Source organism: Acartia tonsa, chromosome 7 (assembly GCF_053477335.1).
Source record: "Acartia tonsa isolate MP-2025a chromosome 7, ASM5347733v1, whole genome shotgun sequence".
In the NCBI taxonomy this organism is placed as follows: Eukaryota; Metazoa; Arthropoda; class Copepoda; order Calanoida; family Acartiidae; genus Acartia; species Acartia tonsa.
Window position 1 is genome coordinate 15,279,112 of NC_137266.1, and position 20,815 is coordinate 15,299,926.

The following is a 20,815-nucleotide window of genomic DNA, read 5'->3' on the forward strand; positions in this document are numbered from 1 at the left end:
TTTCTTTTTCTTCGAAAACTTGTCCCATTAACTTTTTTTTGTAAATTGTCTTGAATTTCCACTTCGTAAATTGTGTTTATTTTTGTTATAATTATTATTACATGATTTTATTCAGTGTTGCCTTTGCTCTTCCGAAAAATGGGAGGCACTTTTATAGTTATACAATTATTAGTGTTGTGTATTTTTGGATTAGAAGGTGATTATAAATAACCTTATTTCTAAAGTAATTCAATGTTTGTTTTTACTGTCATTAATATATTTGCTAGAAATCTTTATGTTTTAGAAAGAGAGCAAAACATAAGATCTATAAAGTTTCAAACACATTCTTTTGGTTCAAATTTTAGTTCTTTTAAAATCGAATATCAATAATAAAACTTATTGCTTTGATTTTATACAAATTTTACGGCAATTTAACTTATATCCAAAATGGACCATAGGCAAACTTTATAACGTTATTTTGGTTTGATCATGTTAAGTAAGGGTTAGGACCCAAAGTGATAAGGTCCGTAGGGATTAGAACTCAACCTTGTAGGAGCAAGGAACACAGCAATTTTTTACATAAACTCTCAAACAATTAGAATTGAGAAGGGATTGAATAAAGCGAAATATATTTTCTACAAAGAAGTGTGTTCTTACTGTGTAGTTAGCTCTAGCCGCACGTTTTCTGTGAATTTTTTTTATAAAGTAAAAAAACAAAGATGATTTCTTTATACTTGATTTTTTAGGTGCTCAAAATGTTACTACTGAAGCCCAGAGGTAATTTTCAGTTTTGCTGTTCGTTTATTTTATAGTTGGGTAGAAAATAAACTATATTTCATGGTTTGTCATTTTGATACTTGATGGACTGGAAAGGGCTTATCGCATCGTATTATGGACACCTTTCCGCGGATGGCAAAACTGGTAACAATTATTTGATTTTTCATTTCATTTAACTATTAGTAAAAATTGTCTATAGTACAATACGATAAATGATTTTTCAGTATGGATGTGTACGGATTTTCGGGGGGGGGGGGGCAGTGGGCTAATTAACTAAAGACAAAGGATAGTAATTTTTTTTATGGACTGGAAGAGGTGGGGGGAAGTAATAGACCCTTTACCTTTCATGTTATTATAACATAGATACCTTTGATAAAAAAGTAAAATAATAGTAATTTATTTTTTTTTTATCAATTTTTAGACTTTTAATCAGAAGAGGAAAGTTTATGGAGTCAAATAAAAGGTAAACTAAAAATTATATATATAATGTTTCAATTTGCATTTTAAAAATCCTCAAATAATTAATTTTCCCATTTTTAAGGTTCCATGAGAAAGTTAAAAGTTATTCACCTTTGCCTTTCCAGATAAGTGTTTTTAGTATTTAATTATTTTGATGCATTCAGTCTATGTGACATTCTGATATTGACTATCAATTCAATAAAGAAAGACACTGTTCACCATTTTTAGTAGCGATGTTACTCTATATTTCACTTTGCTGGCTCGTCAGTCCGAAACGATATGGGGAATATGGGATTTTCTCGGATGCCATAGAATATAGACAGCTAAAGTATTCAGTAAAGATTCTTATGGCAAATGGACATCAGTCTATGCTGAGTATGCATTATTTTGTCCGTCTATGCTTCAAAAGACATAATACTCATTTTTAGGGTTATGTGATTTTCTTTGTTTTTGTACAATTTTTATATTTTTTTGGATGTTCTCTACTTATGGATGTTGTCAGATTTGAAAATTTCCAATTTCAAATAATTAAAACAAGCCATATTCGGAGTCCCTTTTTAACAACATTCTATTTTTTTTAGACCTAATGTGCAATTTTTTTCTTTAAGGCGCAAATTTTCAGAAGCTTAACAATAACAGTATTACCGCCCTTGACCATCTTAGGAAAAAGGTAATTTGAAAAAATGTATTAACATTTTTATTATTTGCTTGACAAATACTATGACTCAATAAGTACATTTCCTAGAAGTTATTAGGATCTTAATGAACAAGTATTTTTACAAGAGATATTTATTATAGGCCAGTAGAGGAATCGTCCTTCGGTTGGAAAACTTTAGTAACAGAATATTAGCTGACCCTGTGGTTTGGACAAGGTGTATTTATATTCTATTCAATTAGATTGTTTGTAGAGACGCTACTCTTTAGCTTTGTTTTACTGGTCCATTTGGCTATTATGCAATGGTGGAAGTCTTAATTTCATAAAGGAAATGTGATTTTTTCGAATGCCCTTATTATAGACTTCAAAAATAATAAAAGCAGATTTTCTACTCTCCAATATACATTTTACTTTTTGTTCTAGCTATTTTTTTTTCTGTTTTCTTTAATTCACACCCTTTGAATTTCGCTTAATTTTTTATATAGTATTATTTTATTATTTTTTGCAGATGTGGATATCAGGACAAAGAATACTTGGTTCCTGATTTACTTCAACCTGGCTCTATTGATATAAGTATGTGCATATAATATTTATACTTAACTAGCGGTTACGCCCCTAAAAGCCTTTTGAGGCCCTTAAAGAAAGGTGGGGGGGGGGGGGGACATCCATTTTACATTTTAATTTTAAAAAGAATTTTAGGGGAGTATACTCTGCAGGGTCTTTATTTTCCTGGATGGTAGAGATACCCTCTCCCGAAATTTGTTGTAAAACTTCCCTGATAAGCATTACTGACAAGGAGAACCATATCGGAATAAGAATTAATACAATTCATATAACAAAACAAAAAAGCTTTTCCCATTTTGTAGGTATTCTGCACAACTATGGCGAGCTTAGGTCAAGCTGTGGCAGTATTAGTTGGGAGGTAATTTATTATTCATACTAATTTAAGCAAAATTTCTGCTAATACTAACATGATTTAAAAAAAATATTTATTGAATTTTCCTTCCTTCCTTCCAATTTAACAAGATTAAGATTATCATACAATATGTATGAAATTGATAGTACAACTCTAACATGCTTGAATTAACACTAAAACAGTTGGGGAGTTGAATTCATTTTTATAGAAGCAGAAATATAATCTATGATTACGGTTTTGACCCTCTAAAATACGTAATCTACGATTCCACTTTCCTCTCTAGGTAATGATATCATCAACGCCGATACGATTTTTAAAATGTAACATTCCACTTTCAATAGAGGCGAAACTGGAATGGTACATTTATGTTTACATATCAGCGTATTCATAAACATTGATTTCCTTTTTTAAATCAACATAATAGTAATGGTATATTCTAGTTATTATTTTTATTTCACATAATTTTTTAAAATTATAAATAGTATTATATATATTCCTACGATTAACATAATTTAAAAATAGTATGTATGATTTCAATTATGTCGTTGTTAAAAGTGTAAACCACCATTCCAGTTTCGTCTCTCTTGAAAGCGGAATTGTACATTTCAAAAATCGTGTCGGCATTGATGATATCATCACCAAGAGAGACAAAATTGGAATTGTAGATTACAAAAATCATATCGGCGTTGATGATACCATCACCAAGAGAGGGGAAAGTGGAATGGTAGATTACGTTTTTTAGATGGTCAAAACCGTAATCATAGATTATATTTCTGCTTCTATAAAAATGGATTCAACTCCCCAACTGTAAAAAAATCCGTAACTAACCGATGGACAGACGTGTGGACGAACCGGCCCTAAATAACAAAATATTTGCTTTTAAAAAGTAATAAGTTGCTTCATTTCTACTATACAAAAATCATTGCTGCTTGGCTTTTTATATACATATGTGTATGAGTAAACCTATTTTCCAGGTAATGGAACATTCATCCAGACCTTACAGACTTGCTGATGGAAAAGGACTCAGGTACCCATACAAAGATTTTCTGAAAATTGATGACTTTTTTACTTATCTATGAACTTTAGCTCACTGATAAAAAAGATTTTGCTGCTTAGATTAATTTCCTAACAAAAGACCTTGCTATTTTATATTACACTAGTTGCTGCGACCATTAACTTTACAAAAAAAAATTTGGGATGAGTTATTTTTTCTAGCGAAGATTTATTCTGGGAGGTTGGAGTTACCTTTCTTAGAAATAGTTATAAACCCTACACGACCTATAAAACGTTACTATCGGTTCAGCGGTTATTCATATCCTTTAATACAGTTACACATCCTTTTATATAAGGAATTTAATTTTATTTTACTTTAAAAGAATATTTTGGTAAACTAAAGGCCTGCTAAGCTTCAAACAAAGATATATTCCAACTTTAGACTGTATATGACTTGGTCCAATTTGGATACTGTTGGATCCAACAAATGTAAATATGGAAAGCCAAATGAATTTATTGTTGGATTTAAAAAGGTAATTAATCATTTATCAGGTGAGAGGGTTCATTGGTTTGATCTATCACTGAAGTGTCTCAAAAATCAGCCATTTCACTCTATAGAAATGAGGGATTATCCATCAAAATTTAGGGATTTCTCTTCTTTCCCACTCCCTATTACTAGCTGAAGGATAACATTTTTACATTTCTGAAAAAATGAAATTGTAGATAAAGGTTAGTTTGGTGAAACTATAAAAATATAGTTTGAAGAATGTATAATATTTATTTAAGTAATATATCTTAATGTTTTCTATAAAAAATATTTGTTTGAAGTGATGTTTTAAATCATTAATTATTCTATTAATTTTTTTCCATTAAATTTGGTTTTCGTAAGAGACTTTTAATTAACACAATAAAATCACGCAACCTTTAATTCTGTAAAAAAAATAAAAAACTGAATCAAAATAAGTACATGCTAATATAAAATAATTTGTGTAGGTTGAATTGGACGATACAGGACATTATTCAGATTACTACAAAAAGGAAATGTGGAACACTGTACACACTAAGGTTATATTAACCAATAATTTTTAATTATTTAATATACAAACTTTTTCCACTAAAAAAGTAATACTGTTAAAGAAAAAACATACATGACAATTATTTACAATTTATTATACTAGCGGCTTCCTAGCCTCTAGGGGCTTTGCTCCACGAGGTAATTAAAAACAAATAAGTACCTATGGAGATGCCACCACATGTTTCAAATGGTTAGAGAAAGAAAAATTTAGGTGGGGGTTCATTTTTTTTGGGGGGGGGTTGGGGTTGGAGGAGTCTCACCCACCAAGAAAATAGCCCAAAACCACCACAGGACCAGTAGGTATATTCCGATCAGTTAAGTAGTTACCATGATCTTAAGGGACGGACGGACAGATAGACGGAAGACATCAAGCTACTTTGTATTATAGATAATTATATTTATATTTACATAATCAACCTATAATCAAAAGATATTTGAAAATATATAGTCGCAATTAACATTGTGATGATTATCGAATAAATTTGGACACTTTCCTTCTCCAAAGAAAGCTAAATCTACTTTCAACTTAATTTGTTGTTTTTAACATAGTTAGGACATAAAAATTAAATAATTAATCTATCCCTGGGAGGGGGAGGGGGGGCTAACCACGTTAAGTTTAATGCCTCTCATTTTAGTTTTGTGAAAGGTACAGGTACATGCATGTTTTTTGTGAGTATTTTTAAAAAATCCAAATCCAGGTATTTTGTGAAGGTGACTAAGAATAGTTTCTGAGATAACATCTAACGCCGCCCACCGTCCACCGGAAGGAATCATCAAGAGCCACTCCTTTCTTTTTTTCATAATAGAATTAAGCCATAATCAATATGCAATTTATGAAGACGAAGAAAGTCCCTCAATGACGTCATAAAAATGAGGGATGAGGAGAGGAGGGGTGGGAAAGAAAACCCTTAAAAAAAGATAAATAATCCCTTGTTTTTATGACGTAACATGCTGATTTTTCGAGGGACTTTCTTCGTCTTCCAATTTTATGCTTGGAGCACAAAGGGTTATTCTGACTAATAATATAAAAAATAATTAATTTAAGGAAATGTTTGATCAACACATATTCCAATTCAACAAATCTCTGATCTATAATAAAACTAGAAATGGTCCAAGGTAATGAAACAAGGATGAGAACAACAAAAAGTAGCGAAATATTTTAGAATAGTTATTTCTTTCAACGTATTATAAACCGCTTTCCGCGGACATAGAATGTACATTATTAGATAAAAACTAGTTTTTTTAGCCCCGAGTTGCTGAAGGCACGGGCTAAAAAACTCGTTTTAATCTTATGATTGTACATTTCTATATTCGTAGAAATCGGTTTATAATACTGTGCTAGACATAGTTTTTTCGTATGGATGAGAACCGGTTCCTATCCACCTGATTCGAATGAATACGAGAAATATTTATAACAGACTTGCGGATAAAATAAGTTTATATTGGTTAGAATATTTTCCTATAGAGTAGATAAAAAATTATATTTCCCTTATAGAAATAACATTTTTTCTGGTTTACCGTGTTATAGATGGACAAAGTTATTAAAAGTTTAGGAGAATCTTTTTGAGGAATTTCGGCTTTATTCCCTTTTTTACAGCACGACTGGTGAAAAGACAGACATTACAGAGTAGTTCAGTTGAGCCTTATTTTTTCTTATTTAAGAATTTAAAGAAATATTTTAAAAACAAGTGGATAGTATATATGAATATACAGATAACTACCTGCCCCCGTTTTTCAAGGACATGTTACGTCTGCTGGACAATTGTTTTCTGCTACTAGATTGTGTTAATATTCCCGACAATATTGTTTGATTTTCAAAGACATAATTGAGAGTCGGCACAAGGTCCTTGGGATGGGGGGTTAGAGTTATTTAACCCCATCCCTCTCTAGTGCTTTATTCTAATATATAAAAGCTGAATTAGTTTTTTTTAAACATATATTTTTTTTAGCTCCATGTTGTTGGTAGAATCTCCAGACAGTACTTTGGAGGTAAGTTATTTTAATAAAATATGCACAAACTAAATTTTTTACCCTTTCAACTTTTCACTTTTGGTTTATGTAGGTACGAGCAGAAATGGATTCAGGATGTATGACAAACCTAACTATTCAAATTCTGGGCAAGAGAAAAGCTGAACTTCAACCGTAAGAAAAAATACTTTAAGTTTCTATCTTCTTCTATGTATCTACCTAACTATCTAACCATATATCTGTAAATCTGACAATTAGATCATACATCTATAAAGCTACTGATGACAATATCCCTATATCGACAAAGCCCAATCTGTACCACTTTTGATTCCTGTGACATCATATAAATGAGGGAGACGAGAGGAGAAATGGGAAAGAAAACCTAAAAAAGAGATGGAGAATCCCTCATTTTTATTACGTCACATGAATCAAAAGTGGTGCAAAAGTGGGACAGATTGGGCTTCGTCCATATATCGATTTATTAAATCTAATTATCCCTATACATACCTAGATAACTTACAACAATTACCCATCAATTTATTTATTTCTTAATTGCTACGCCCCTAGAGGCCTGTATGATTACTTGAGAGGGGTGACAGGGGTTAAGTCAACCAGCAAACATTTTCAATTTCAGTTTTAAAAAAGTATAAATACAATTTTTGAGAGTTAGTTTTTTCTAGAGGCTACTTATTTTTGGAAGAAGGTTGTATCGGAGAACCATATCGGTTAAGCGGTTATTGAGGTTCTTCAGGACTGAAAGAAACAGCTTACTTAGGAGTAAGGATTTATTTATCTGTTAATTTGTTTTCAGATCTGATCTTGGCCTGGCAGTAGCAAAATATTCTGACGAAGTTTGGGAACAAATGATAAGACAAGCTTGGCAAGATATTGTAACAGCAATTAATAGGTACATTAAGATTCAAAATAAGGAATATGTTTGTCATATTTGGACTAGGGTTGGGCCGGATACCGGATATCTGGCTGATTTCTAATGCCGAATATCCGGTTACGGCCAGATATATGGCCAATGTTCGATATCCGGCAATTTACCGGATATCCGGCGTAAAAAATTAGCCGGATATCATGTAACCGGATAGCTTTAATATCCGGTATCCGGCCGGATATTGAAAATGCCGTATATCTGGCCGGATATCCGGCCCAACCCTAATTTGGACCTCAATTTTCAAGTAGATTACTTTCATAAAAAAACAGTAATGTTCTAGATAACAAAGTCATTTTTTTTTAGCATATTCCATTTTTATATGTTTAAAAGCTTTAAGAGGTTCTGTTGAAAAAATCTTAGGAATTTATCCTAAAGTTTTCTATTTCACCATCCACGGAAAACTGTATTGCAATGAATATATAAAAACTTTAGGGACAGAGCATTGTATGGTGTCAGTTTAGAGCCTTTGATAGTAGATCCTTTGTTAAAAGAGCCCATTTCTGTTAATACTACACTTTTGGGATATGAGGTAAAGAGTTAATACTCTATTTATAAATAATGTGTTTTATAATAATGTAATTAAAAAAATCTTTTATAATATTCACAGATTTATTTTCTGTTTATTTAAGAGAAATTGGATAAATATGAGATATACTCACAAAATATGTACAAAATATATTTACTTGGGTAACCTTCTCTCTAAACTGCACAATAGTCTACCTAACTAAGAATCTTTAGTTGAGATTTGAAATGTTTATAAGATTATCAATTCTAAAAACTCAAAAAAGGTTATTTTATACAAAGTTTTAAACTGAAATATATCATGTAAAACAGATTATTTTAATTTATCCTCACTTAGACCATTGTGAGGTTATATTCATATCCAAATATTTTTTTCCATTTATTTCTTTTCTTTTTTCAGATTCAATTTATAATACAGAGTTTCTCTATATATTACACATTAAAAATTCTTCCAATTTTCTGTACATTTTATATTTTATGGATTATTTTTACTGTTTTAGATTGAGTTTTTAATGTGGAATGTATCAATAGCTGGTCTTGGGGATGTTAAGTAAGTTACATTTCTAGCACTAAGTAGTTTTTTTTTGCTTGAACTAACTTTAGTTATTTTTATCCTACTTTAATTTCTTTTGAAAGGCAAAATAATACATAGTCAATATGTAGTTTTGGTTAAATCATTTTGTAAAAAAGATGTGTGTATTAGGCTAGAAAAGTTGTTGCTAGAAAGAGAAGAGTCATTAAAAAATCTTGAAACACAAGCTATTCTTGATATTGGTAATCTTAGTATTTCTGGTAGATATCAGTATAAGGTTAGTAGAAATAATATTTAATATAAAATACAGTAAACACCTATTATTCATATTCTGAAAATTATTTTTCCCAAATTCATTACATTATTAATCAGTTCTGCTTTTGACACATGGTTAAGTAACATACAAATTCTTCACTGAAATTGATGATATTTCATGCCTAGGCTATATACACTGGATGGGTCTGGGGAATGAGTGATATGGATTCTGAAGGACCACAGAACTTTAATGTTGATATGACTGGTGCTAAGTTTAATGTAAGTTTTGATTATATGAAACTTTATTTATTAATTTATAGAATTAAAAGATTAATTAGTGTTTAAAGTAGGTTAAAGTTTTAGGGATATTTTAGGGTTTCAATTCAAAATATAATATTTTTCATAAGTAACTGATGAAACCTTTAAAAAACTTCTTACTAAATTCAAATCCTGTTAGAAATGTACAATATGCAAAGATAGGTGTATTTATAAAAAGATTTAATATCTTGAACACAGCAATGAATGGTTTTTTAGGCATGTAGTACATAGTTAACTTCTCATTAACTTGCTATTTTTTTATAAAAAATCAGTATATTACAATGACGGATGTTGTTTATGAGAAATTTTTATCATCTTGTAAAACTAAAATCTTAGAAACTCTGATGAAATATATGCATATGATTCTCAGAAATCATCCTTAATAGTAGTTCCAGATTTTTAGAAATATATTTATAAAAAAATAGGGTAGACTCAAAAAATCAAAGTTATCAATTTTATAATATTTATATTATAAACAGTATGCACACTACTAAAGACCTCTCTAATATCAATTTTATATTGGAAAAAACATAAAAATTTGTTTTTCATTTTACAAGTTATATTTACTGAAAAACCTATTTGTCCTTTACAAGAATACCTATCATATTTCAAATTGAGTGAGATATCAAACATGATTTTGCATTTATTCATTTTATGCAAAAGTACATATTATCTTCAATTTTTCTCATCCTTTTCATATATTTAGATTGAAAATGAATTATCATAATTTTTATGTTTTAGGTAGAACTTGGTATGGATGTAGTAAATGGTTGCAATTTGACTGAAAATCTCATTCTATCTAACATTGCCCTGCCTTTAGAATATCAGACTGTAAGTTTTTAAACATACATTATGCTAATTCTAAGTCAAAATTGTATTGTTAATAATAAAATTTATATTTTATTCTTCAGGTGAACTTTAATTTTGAGAATATTGGATCAGTATTGAGCAGTGTTGTCTCAGTTATTGGAGAAATGTCTTTGGAATTCAGTAAGGTATTCTTTCCAAGAAGAAATCAAATCAAATATAAAACAGTTTTTATTAATCCAAAGATAGGAGATAATAAATCTTAAATAAGTTAAAGTTTGTCAAAAGTAATTAATACAAATTTTGTTACTAGGGTATAATTGTTGACCTAGTTAAAGATGCAGTGAAATCAGAGTTACCCACTTTCATCTGTGATTCTGCTAACAAGACTTCTGCTAATCTAACAAAAATAACTCTTACTCCTGAATTGTAAGTAATTCTTATTTGCAAACTAAAAAAAAATAACAAGTAAAAGTAATAAAAGCACAGAAATACAAAACAGGATACAAATATTTTTTTCCTTTGACAGAGATACAAGATGGCATGATATTCTTGAGAATGGAACTAAAGGATGGGGAGTTAATACCCTAAGGTGAGGAAACTAAAAGCTGTGTATGTATATATTGAACAAATTTCATCATATTTGTTTCATACTGATATTCAATTGATCTTAGAAGAGACATTCTTGCTGAAAAGTTTGTTACAAAAGTGTTCAACGAGGGTGTCGGCAAGTAAGTTATTTCTAAAATACATTTTGTTTATATTCTTTTATTACATAATAAATCATTTTACTATTGCAGACATTTTGCTGATCCTAAAGATCCAATTGTAAAATTGTTGGATCCATTCCAATTGCTCCCAGTTGATGAGGACTTCAGAAAACCTGGATTAGTCAAGTAGGTGTATTTATAATATTTTCAGTTTTTTGAATATAAGGACCATTTATATTTTTAGATTTAGCTCAAGATTGTGGTAAGACATATTTTGATATCAGGGGACATGTAGTTGTGTGTGAGTTCTGGCTTTATCACCTCAGCAAACTTCATTTGATAGATATGAAGGTGAAATTTTTAACTTTATCTGCATGATTCTTCTGTTAGTATTTTAACATAAGTTTAAAGATAAGCTATAATTATTTCAATGATGGTTCATTTTCCATCTTTCAGTTGGCAAGGAATGATGACTTAACTTACAGTGCTTTATCATTGAGGCTTGGTCTACCAACTGCAAGAGTTGCTGGAAAATATAGACTGTAAGTTTTAATTTAGATCACTTAAAAGTAATTACATATTATATATGTTAGAAAGACAATTATTAAATTTAAATATTTCTTCAGGAACAATGTTAAAGTAATGAGTGTTTTACCAGCACCAAAATCAGAAGGAACAGTGGATATTTCTCTGACTGGTGTTACTGTTGATCTTAGAGTTGTTCTTAGGTATAAAATGACATATAGAATGTTATCATAAGAGGAAAAATACACATTTAAATTAAAAATATATTATGCAAAGAAAATTGAAATATTTTTTTATATTAGAGCTAAACCTGTCACTAAGGCTGCAAAAAATGCTGCTATTAAGATGGAACTTTTTGAGGTATAGGATATTTTATACTTTTTTCCAAATAACAAAAATATTGTTACTTTTTAGTAAACAAAAGATAATTGGCAGAGTAAAATATTTGTAATTCAGGTTGAGTTTGGACATGATAATATCAAGCTGAATATAACAGGACTTGCGAAAGGTCTCAATACAATTACAAACAAGGTAAAGAAGAAATTTGTTCCATTTATTATAATAATTCTTTTCAGTTTGATAGATCAGAGAAAATTTAAATTCTGTTTTCTCAACCAAATTTCTCATGGGTTGTACTTTCAAATGTACTCTTTCAATTTACCTTGTTAATTAATTATAAGGAAAATAATTAGTTAATGATTAGATAAATTATTAGAGACAGATGTACTTTTAAAAAATAAAAAATTAAATAGCATTGTAATTTCTAGGTTTCAAATGCCCTTGGAAACAAAATCTTAAAGATGCAGAAAGAAGTTTTGAATACTGAAATCAAAAACATTCTTTTTGGATTTGCTGATTGTCTTATGTATAAGCCTGCTATGGTAAAATATATTTCTAATCATCTGTAGTATTTTCAAAATATTAATACCAAATTAGAAATCTCTCATCATTATACTATCATCTCATATCAATGTGGTATTAATTTTAAGGGAATTCAAACTTGTATGGATAAATTCTGGGAAAGCCTTGGCTTCAAAGTTCCATTTGAATTCCCACTGTGTCAGGTAAATAAATCAGATATCTAATGTAGATAGACAGTAGGATAAGTAGATGTTTTATAAAGAGAAATAATTGTGTTTATATTTTCTACTAAACTGCATTTTTTTTCTATATTTCTATATAATAAGAAAACATGAAGGCTTGATATTGCATAACTTCAAAGAAAATGTGAAATATTTCATATAAACTAGTTGTAGACATTCTTTTCAAGATATAATAGACCAAGACAATATACATTTTTTCATACACATAGATTTTGTTCCAATATTTCACAAAATTTTACTTAGCTATTTAATTTATATTCTGCAATGATTGTTTTGTCTAGGAGATTTATAACAAAGCTGACAGAAAACTTGGATTGATTTAATAAACATTGAGTTCAAAATATTTAGTGATTATGATATTTATAATATTCTGATTTTTTTATGTATTCATATTGAATTTATAATTAATAAACAAAATCTCCTATCTTCCATGCAATATCCTGTTCTTGTTATCAAAAAAGTATATTTATTTACCATCTGATTCAATAGGCATACAGTTTTTGTTAGCTTAGTAGCAAAAACACAATTGTTAAAATGTTTACTTAAGTTTTTAATGATGAAACTAGATGCTTTTTAGCAAACATTATCAGAAAAAGATAAACATAACAAATATCTTATATATCAATATCCAATACAATTATGAGGAATAGTCTCTTTCGTGGCAACGCTCCTTAAGGAGCGATTCGTCGTATTTTGAAAATGGCTTTTGATAGGATATGTTAGGTTAGGTTAGTTTATGTTGGGTTATGATTGCCCCGTAGGGTTAGGCAATTGGCCCTACAGGGTTAGAGCCCCTTACAGGGGCTAGAAATAGAAGAAAAGTTAGTGAGAAATACGAAGAAACGCCCCTTAAGGGACTATAAGGGACCTTAATGGACCTTAAGGGACTTTACCCCAATTATAGCTTGTTAAGTAAGTAAAGTTTACCTACAAAAACTGGATAGGTTAATTTAAAATCCGTTAAATGAAAATATTTACAATCATATCATTTAAACTTAAACTAAAAACCTACCAAATCTTGTCATTATTTGACTTATTTATTTGGTAAAATTTGTTATATATTAAATCTGAAAACTAATTCTATGTCATCTCTACAATTTGAAGATTATTGGATCTGTCAATAAAACATATTTTCTTCTTCAATAAGAAACATCTGTAAAACTAAACGTTGGAAAAAAGAGATTTTCCTAAGACTTGAAAATTTTACCAAGTGTATATTAACATTTTGAAAAATTTTAAGTTATCACAAATTAGGTATTAAATTATTTCATTTTTTGGATACTACATATAAAGAAAACATAGCAAAGTTATAATTTAATAAACCTTTTAGAGAAAAATATCTTCTATTTGCCTATCAATATATCTTGTCTTTGCTTATAAAATTTCTTAACCTCACCAGATTCGAACCCTTTGTTTTCACAACTAACAGCGAAAACTGACAAGCAGAAAAAAGGTTTGTACCTTTTTTGAAAGTTCAATTTAGAACAGAGATCGTTTTCAGTTAAATTCAATATAGCTTATCTACTTTTTTTTTCATGTTTCCACCATTCATATTTCAATTCACGTTTATAGTATTGTACATAAACAAACAAACATTGGAACATTTTTCTGTGACAATTTTCCAATTCAATTTCCGCATTCAGAACATATTTACAATATTACAATCAAATAAACTATTTTTTTCTTGTGCTATAAAATAGATAAAACGGGTATAGTCCCTTTCGTGGCAACGCTCCTTAAGGGGCGATTCTTCGTTTTTTTCACAGTAGCTTTTCTCCTATTTCTAGCCCCTGCGGGGGGCTCTAACCCTGCGGGGCCAATTGCTTAACCCCGTGGGGCTATAACCTAACCCAATATAACCTAACCTAAAATAACCAATCAAAAGTCACAAAAGGTACTATTCCCATTCAAACAAATATATACAGGGTGGGGCAAATAAAACCGGACATTTTTCAAACGGCCATTGCTCAGAAACTACATGACCAATCAGAACGTTAGACTCCACTGTAAAAAGCTTAGGTAATGACCTTTTGCCAATTAAAATCTTTGGACGATGGAGGACATGAACTCTTTGCTGGCCGCGCATATGTTCAACAAGGCAGATTCGGAGAACGCCCGTACTTTACCCTGGATGCTCGACTATGGCCTACTAAATCTGACCTAAGTCCATCTGTAGATGAGATAGACTAATAGAACTTGCTGGATTTACTGTTAGATACATAAGTAAGACACTAGAAAAGACTAGAGCTCTCTATCCCAGCTGGCTTGGCCGTAGTTCTCCGGCAAAGTGAAACGTGGCAGATTTTAAGATGTAAAAAACGAAATAGACTATTGGGCCTGGGGCTTCTTTGAGCACATCAATAGATGTGCCCATACCACAAAGACCTCAATCATTGCCATTATCAAGGAGAAATTCACCAGCTTGGACAGGGACAGTTAAGGAGACAGCTGCCAACCTCCAGTGGACAAGATGTAGTTAAATACTTGTTAGCAATAATAATTAGCTCAAAAAGTAAAACAAAAAGTTTTTTAATATGGTATAAAAATGATAATCTAAATCTTAATTTTGGGGATGATGATCTTAAAGACGCTCTTTCTGTTGGTGATGATGACCTAGATGGTATCCAAGTACATGATCTTTATGACAACTCATCCATTGAACTAATTAAAAGTTGTAACATAAAATACAACCATCTTTTAAAAACTACTGTATTTACCATTTGCATTTAAGAATTTAAAAACCATGATTGTATGTTTTGGGATTTCTCTTGATTGGGGAATGCTACAAATACAAAAATTGGACCATAGTTTAATAGATAAGTTGTCATAATGCTTATCTATTTTGATACCATCTGGGTCATCATCACCAACAGCAAGAGCGTCTTTAAGATCATCATCCCCAAAATTAAGATTTAGATTATCATTTTTTACCATATTAAAAAAATTTTTGTTTTATTTTTTGGTATTTAACTACATCCTGTCAACTGGAGGTTGGCAGATGTCCTCTGAAGTGATAGAGGTCGAATTTCTTATTTTTAAATTTTCTTTCTTTGAAATACATTAATTTCTACCCAATATTATGTTTCAGTATAATCAATGCATAAATCCCTTCAAGAATAGCCAATTTAACAGAATCAAACTTTAAAAATGACAGAAAAGTAAAAATAAGTATTTTTTCTGTTGATTTTATGGTATCTGTGCATAAAAAAGGTAACACCAAAATTTGCCTTTTTTAGTATTTTCATCAATTTTCCTTGAAATATAAAGATATCTTAAAACTGATTGATTGGGCTTGTAAAGGAACCATTTGAGTATCTTCGGTCAAAAAGGTCTGATTTGTGAGCATTTTTGACCAAGTTGTGGCCAAATAATAATAAAACATAAAAAAGCTAGGTAACACACTTTAATTTAATAGTCTTATACCTTAATTTGCTTCCCAGTTTTTATGTTCATTTGTTGAAAAAAATGAATTTGTCCGGTTTTAATTGCCCTACCCTGTACATCTGGCATTTATTTATAAATCTCATAGTTTTAACTGGCGAAATAGTTCGAAGCAGTGCCATTTAAAAAAAACTAAGTTTAGAGTAGCTTTGCTTCTAAAAGGTTGATTGATAGAAATATTTTATTTTTAGAAAACAACACAAAAACAATTTAATTAACAACAATAAATATTAATTCTAATAGTTCTATAATATATAAATCTAGAATTCTGAAATTCATAAAATATATTTTTTTACTCTTTTAGATAAATTATTATCTGACAAAAATTCATCATTATCTAGAGAAAATATATTACAGGTTAAAATTTAAAAACTATACATATATATACATATAGATCAAGAGCGTCCAAGATTTTTGATTTTTTTTGGGGGGGAATAAAAAATCTAAAAAAATTGTAGGGGGGGGGGCGTAATCTTTATATCATATAGGCAGGGACGTCCAAGCTTTTCTTTCTTTTTTTTTGGAAGGGGGGTAAAAATTAAAAATTTGGGGGGTGCAGAGTAATCACCCCTTTACCCCCCCCCCCACTTGGACGTGCCTGACTTATATTATAATTCTTATTTTTCATGAATGATTTTTCAATAAGAAATAGCCTAAACTTGTTGAAAAAATATACATTTTACTACACAATTCAATATACACACAAAACTGTTTATGTAAACATAAGTTTTCCTTCAAATTTAAATTAGATTTAAAGATTTCTATTAAAAATGTTCTGGGTTTTTACAAAAAAAATGTAATTGTTATATATCATCTCCACATGAAAAAAACTATGAACATTTAAAATTTCGTAATACAAAAATATCCTTAATTGCAACTAAAATATCTTGAATTTAAGAAATAATTATAATTTAACCTGTAACGCAACTTATTTCTATTTAAATAAAAACAATGCACTTTCACAAATTTATCATTAAAAATTACAACAAAAATACAGTATCCTAAATATAAGTATTTTTTACTGGAAATTTGGCGGTTTCCCTAATCGAGCCTAGTTGCCCTAGCCCCCTTTAATAATTTTAAATACATCAAAAATAAGAGGGAAATTAGTTTTTAATTAGAGCAGGGGAAATAGAGGAAAGACAGAAAGGTCCCCCCACTTGTTTTTAATTCATTTAAAAAATAAGGTGGAGTAAGGGGGTTTCAATAACGATCTCCACTTTGAGGGAAAGAACAGAAATTTCATTTGAATTTTAATGATTAAATCAATTATTCATTAGTCAAATTACAAGTGTTTGTCCCAGGCAAAGGTAAGTATAAATAAATTTATTATTACTTGGATGTTGCACCAGATTTTCATTTAATAAAGTAATTTAATAAAAAGATCAGGGAGTAAGGGAGGGGACAATGGATCGAATATTCTTCTCAGACTTTGGGTACTGGCTTAAAGGGAATGTGCACGAATTCAGCAGATTCGGACTGACTTTGGGTACTAGCGCATCAATGCCCCTAACTAGCTGAGTTAGTTTTGAATATGCAGACAGAAATTTTTTTATTGATGGCTGGTTTTAACAAATATTTTTTCCCAAGAAAATGTCATGTCATGTATAGAAACTCTACTGTGATATTTATGTATTAAACAATCTAAGAACCCCTTGAATTAAGGTAGCAGTTTAAAATATATGAGAAGGATTGACGAAGTTCTAAACAAGATTTTTCTAGTGATTAATTACAGAATGTTTACTACATTGTGATGTATTGGTAATTTAATTTTCAAGTAAATGATTTTTTTCTTAGAACTAATTTTGTTCTAAATTATATTGCCATGATCCCTTTACAATTTTGGTCAAATTTTCTTGATAAATCTGGTTTTCATTGCTTTTAGCGAAAACTCTTAAATTGAATTAATTGCCCATTGTCCCCTCCCTTACTCCCTGGTATCAACTAACTGACGTACAATTAAATGAGGTAATTAATATCCATTTATTCTATTTACATTCAAGTACAAAAGACACACATACAAATTATTTGCTTTAATTTGCCCTTGGTAAATTATGCATTTTTCAAAAATAATTTTCTTATCCTGACTTTTGCTTATTTTATTCATAACAGTTTTCCGCAGTTAGTAAAAGAAAACAAAATAGTAGATCAAATCCAGTTTTGTTTGCCCCGAGGGTACTTGGAGCCATACTGTACTATTTATTTATCGTATCGTATTATAAACATCTTTCCGAGGATAGTAAAATGGTTACAAATTTAAGTCCTGTATTCTAATTGGTCAACCATAAGTCTTCGATCCAAATTCTCTATTCTCATTGGTCAAATTAGAAATCTTTATCCCAGCCCGAGTTTTCATTGGCTGGTACAGCTGCGTCACGCGGAAACTTGTCGAAATTCGAGGTATCAGTTCTGGAGTGGACAATGGGCAGGACGGGGGGCTCAAGGCGTCGCTCCATCAATCCAGACCAGTCAAAACCCTGGAATGTTACTTAAATTAATATCAAACTTTCTACTTTTTGTTGTGTAGTTATCTTTGATGTTAAGTTGTAGATAAGTGTTAATACTAAGATCATATCTACTAGTACATATACTAATACCCAACATAAAACCAACCATTTGATTGTGAGAACTATGTCTAAAAGTCCAAACAATGCAAAATAATAAGTTGCACTTGTTAAGAGCCATAGCATACTCCATACTCTTATCATTAATGTTAAACGCCAGAAATTATAACAGATGTGTGAATTATTATTACACAGTGTGGTCAAGACTCGATCACAACACCTTCTCACGAGCAATCACGCCGTTGGTTACTTTATATCACCCTGTTGGTTACTATCCATCCATGTATACCTGGAACCAACGATTCTTCCTGATATCACTGATGCCATCCTTCTGGTATCCTAGTCGTTCCACAGGATTATCTCGACAGAATCTTTTCATTATATTCACAGCAGTTCTAAACAAACAATTCATAAATACCATGATTTAAGACACCTGTCTTTACTTTATCTTCACCCTTGCAAGGTTAACGCGACCCTAGCAAAACCCTTTACATACCACTGTTTGGACAAAACAATGGACCATATTTAAAATATGCTTATGGTAGCTTGTATTTATTGGGGAAAAACAGGGTTGTAAGTCTTCCATTATGCTCAATAACATTTTTATTCATAAATTATTTAAAATATCTGTATATGGACCTCACATCCAATTTAAATCTCATTGACACTGTACTTATGTTTAAAAGTTGATTTGTTCTTCTAATTTGTATTATTAGAATCTAAAATGTAATAGGTGAACTCATTATAAATCATAATAAATAGTAAACAGTTTTGCTTTTTATTTTGTAGTCCCTACATTTAAACAAAAAATTAGTTTTGAAATATCAAAAGACTAAGTAAATGCTTACATTAAAATTTATGAAATATTGGAATATCAAGAAAATGAATTTGATGGACGGACAAAGTAATTAATACAGTAGTTGTAAAAGAACCTTTACAAAAAAAGCCATTTACGTATATTATATAACAAAATTATATTTAAAATGAAAACAATAAAAGTGTCGAACTATGACGTCAGAAAAAATTAACAATTAACCAATGAGAGGCCGCTATATATTTTACCACAGTGAATACTGGCTTCTTATTGGTTAATTGTTAATTTTTTCTGACGTCATAGTTCGACACTTTTACTGTTTTCTTTAAAATAAATGAACAGACAGAAAACAGGTTTATATATCAAATCTATAATACAAAGTAGAACGATGTCTGTCTGTCCGTCTGTCCGTCTGTCTGTCCCTTAAGATCTCGGTAACCACTGAACCGATCGGATTCTACTCTTCAGGGTATATATCTATTGGTCCTGTGGTGGTTTTAAGCTATTTTCTTGGGGGGTGGGACTCCCCCAACCCCCCAAAAACAAAAAAATTCCCCCATTTTTTTTTTTTTTTTTTTTTTTGCTGAAGATTTCCTTGGTCCTTTAACGAATTTCGTATTAATTTTTTTTATCACCTCTTGGGGCAAAGCCCCTAGAGGCTAGGGGCGAAGCCGCTAGTTGAATATAAGATAAGAAAATATAAGAAAGGCATTTAATTTGCTATTTTTTTGATTTACTGTTTTATGAAACCAACTTGTATGTCTATCCGATGTAATTACCTTGTAATGTGTCTTGGAAAGTCTAATTGATCAAAACCTCGGAGAATAATGTTGTACACTTTCATTGGGTCAGAGGCAGTAAAGGGGGGCCTAGGATAGATATATAGATAGATAGATAGATAGATAGATAGATAGATAGATAGATAGATAGATAGATAGATAGATAGATAGATAGATAGATAGATAGATAGATAGATAGATAGATAGATAGATAGATAGATAGATAGATAGATAGATAGATAGATAGATAGATAGATAGATAGATAAATAGATAGATAGATAGATAGATAGATAGATAGATAGATAGATAGATAGATAGATAGATAGATAGATAGATAGATAGATAGATAGATAGATATATAGATAGATAGATAGATAGATATATAGATAGATAGATAGATAGATAGATAGATAGATAGATAGATAGATAGATAGATAGATAGATAGATAGATAGATAGATAGATAGATAGATAGATAGATAGATAGATAGATAGATAGATAGATAGATAGATAGATAGATAGATAGATAGATAGATAGATAGATAGATAGATAGATAGATAGATAGATAGATAGATAGATAGATAGATAGATAGATAGATAGAGATAGATAGGTAGATAGTTAGATATATGAATAGATAGATAGATAAATAGTTAGATATATAAATAGATAGATAGAGA

At 30.1% G+C, this 20,815-nt stretch overlaps 2 protein-coding genes across 3 annotated transcripts in view; one reads left to right on the forward strand and one right to left on the reverse strand.

Annotated features, from left to right (window-relative positions):
* Positions 1-54: 54 nt before the first annotated feature.
* LOC145324933 (uncharacterized) lies at positions 55-12,973 on the forward strand. Its single transcript, XM_080167692.1, has 33 exons — positions 55-196; positions 726-756; positions 1,178-1,219; positions 1,298-1,340; positions 1,823-1,885; positions 2,014-2,087; positions 2,379-2,443; positions 2,737-2,792; positions 3,761-3,813; positions 4,222-4,312; positions 4,773-4,844; positions 5,900-5,970; positions 6,804-6,843; positions 6,917-6,996; positions 7,634-7,729; positions 8,198-8,294; positions 8,788-8,837; positions 8,991-9,096; positions 9,261-9,353; positions 10,134-10,223; positions 10,304-10,387; positions 10,513-10,628; positions 10,729-10,791; positions 10,874-10,930; positions 11,000-11,095; positions 11,194-11,260; positions 11,366-11,451; positions 11,536-11,637; positions 11,737-11,794; positions 11,891-11,965; positions 12,202-12,315; positions 12,424-12,498; positions 12,819-12,973. Exons 1-33 carry the CDS (start codon positions 139-141, stop codon positions 12,858-12,860), a joined length of 2,406 nt encoding a protein of 801 aa, XP_080023818.1. The 5' UTR covers positions 55-138; the 3' UTR covers positions 12,861-12,973.
* A 4,948-nt stretch (positions 12,974-17,921) lies between these two features.
* The window catches only part of LOC145324934 (cGMP-dependent protein kinase, isozyme 1-like), a 34,575-nt gene continuing 31,681 nt past the window's right edge, over positions 17,922-20,815 (reverse strand). For both annotated transcript variants that reach the window (XM_080167694.1, XM_080167693.1), the window contains exons 25-27: positions 20,136-20,225; positions 18,832-18,937; positions 17,922-18,455 (exon numbers count right to left, since the gene is read on the reverse strand). In XM_080167694.1, coding sequence (XP_080023820.1) covers positions 18,303-18,455; positions 18,832-18,937; positions 20,136-20,225 — 349 coding nt within the window. In that variant the 3' untranslated portion in view covers positions 17,922-18,302. The remainder of the gene's footprint in view (positions 18,456-18,831; positions 18,938-20,135; positions 20,226-20,815) is intronic.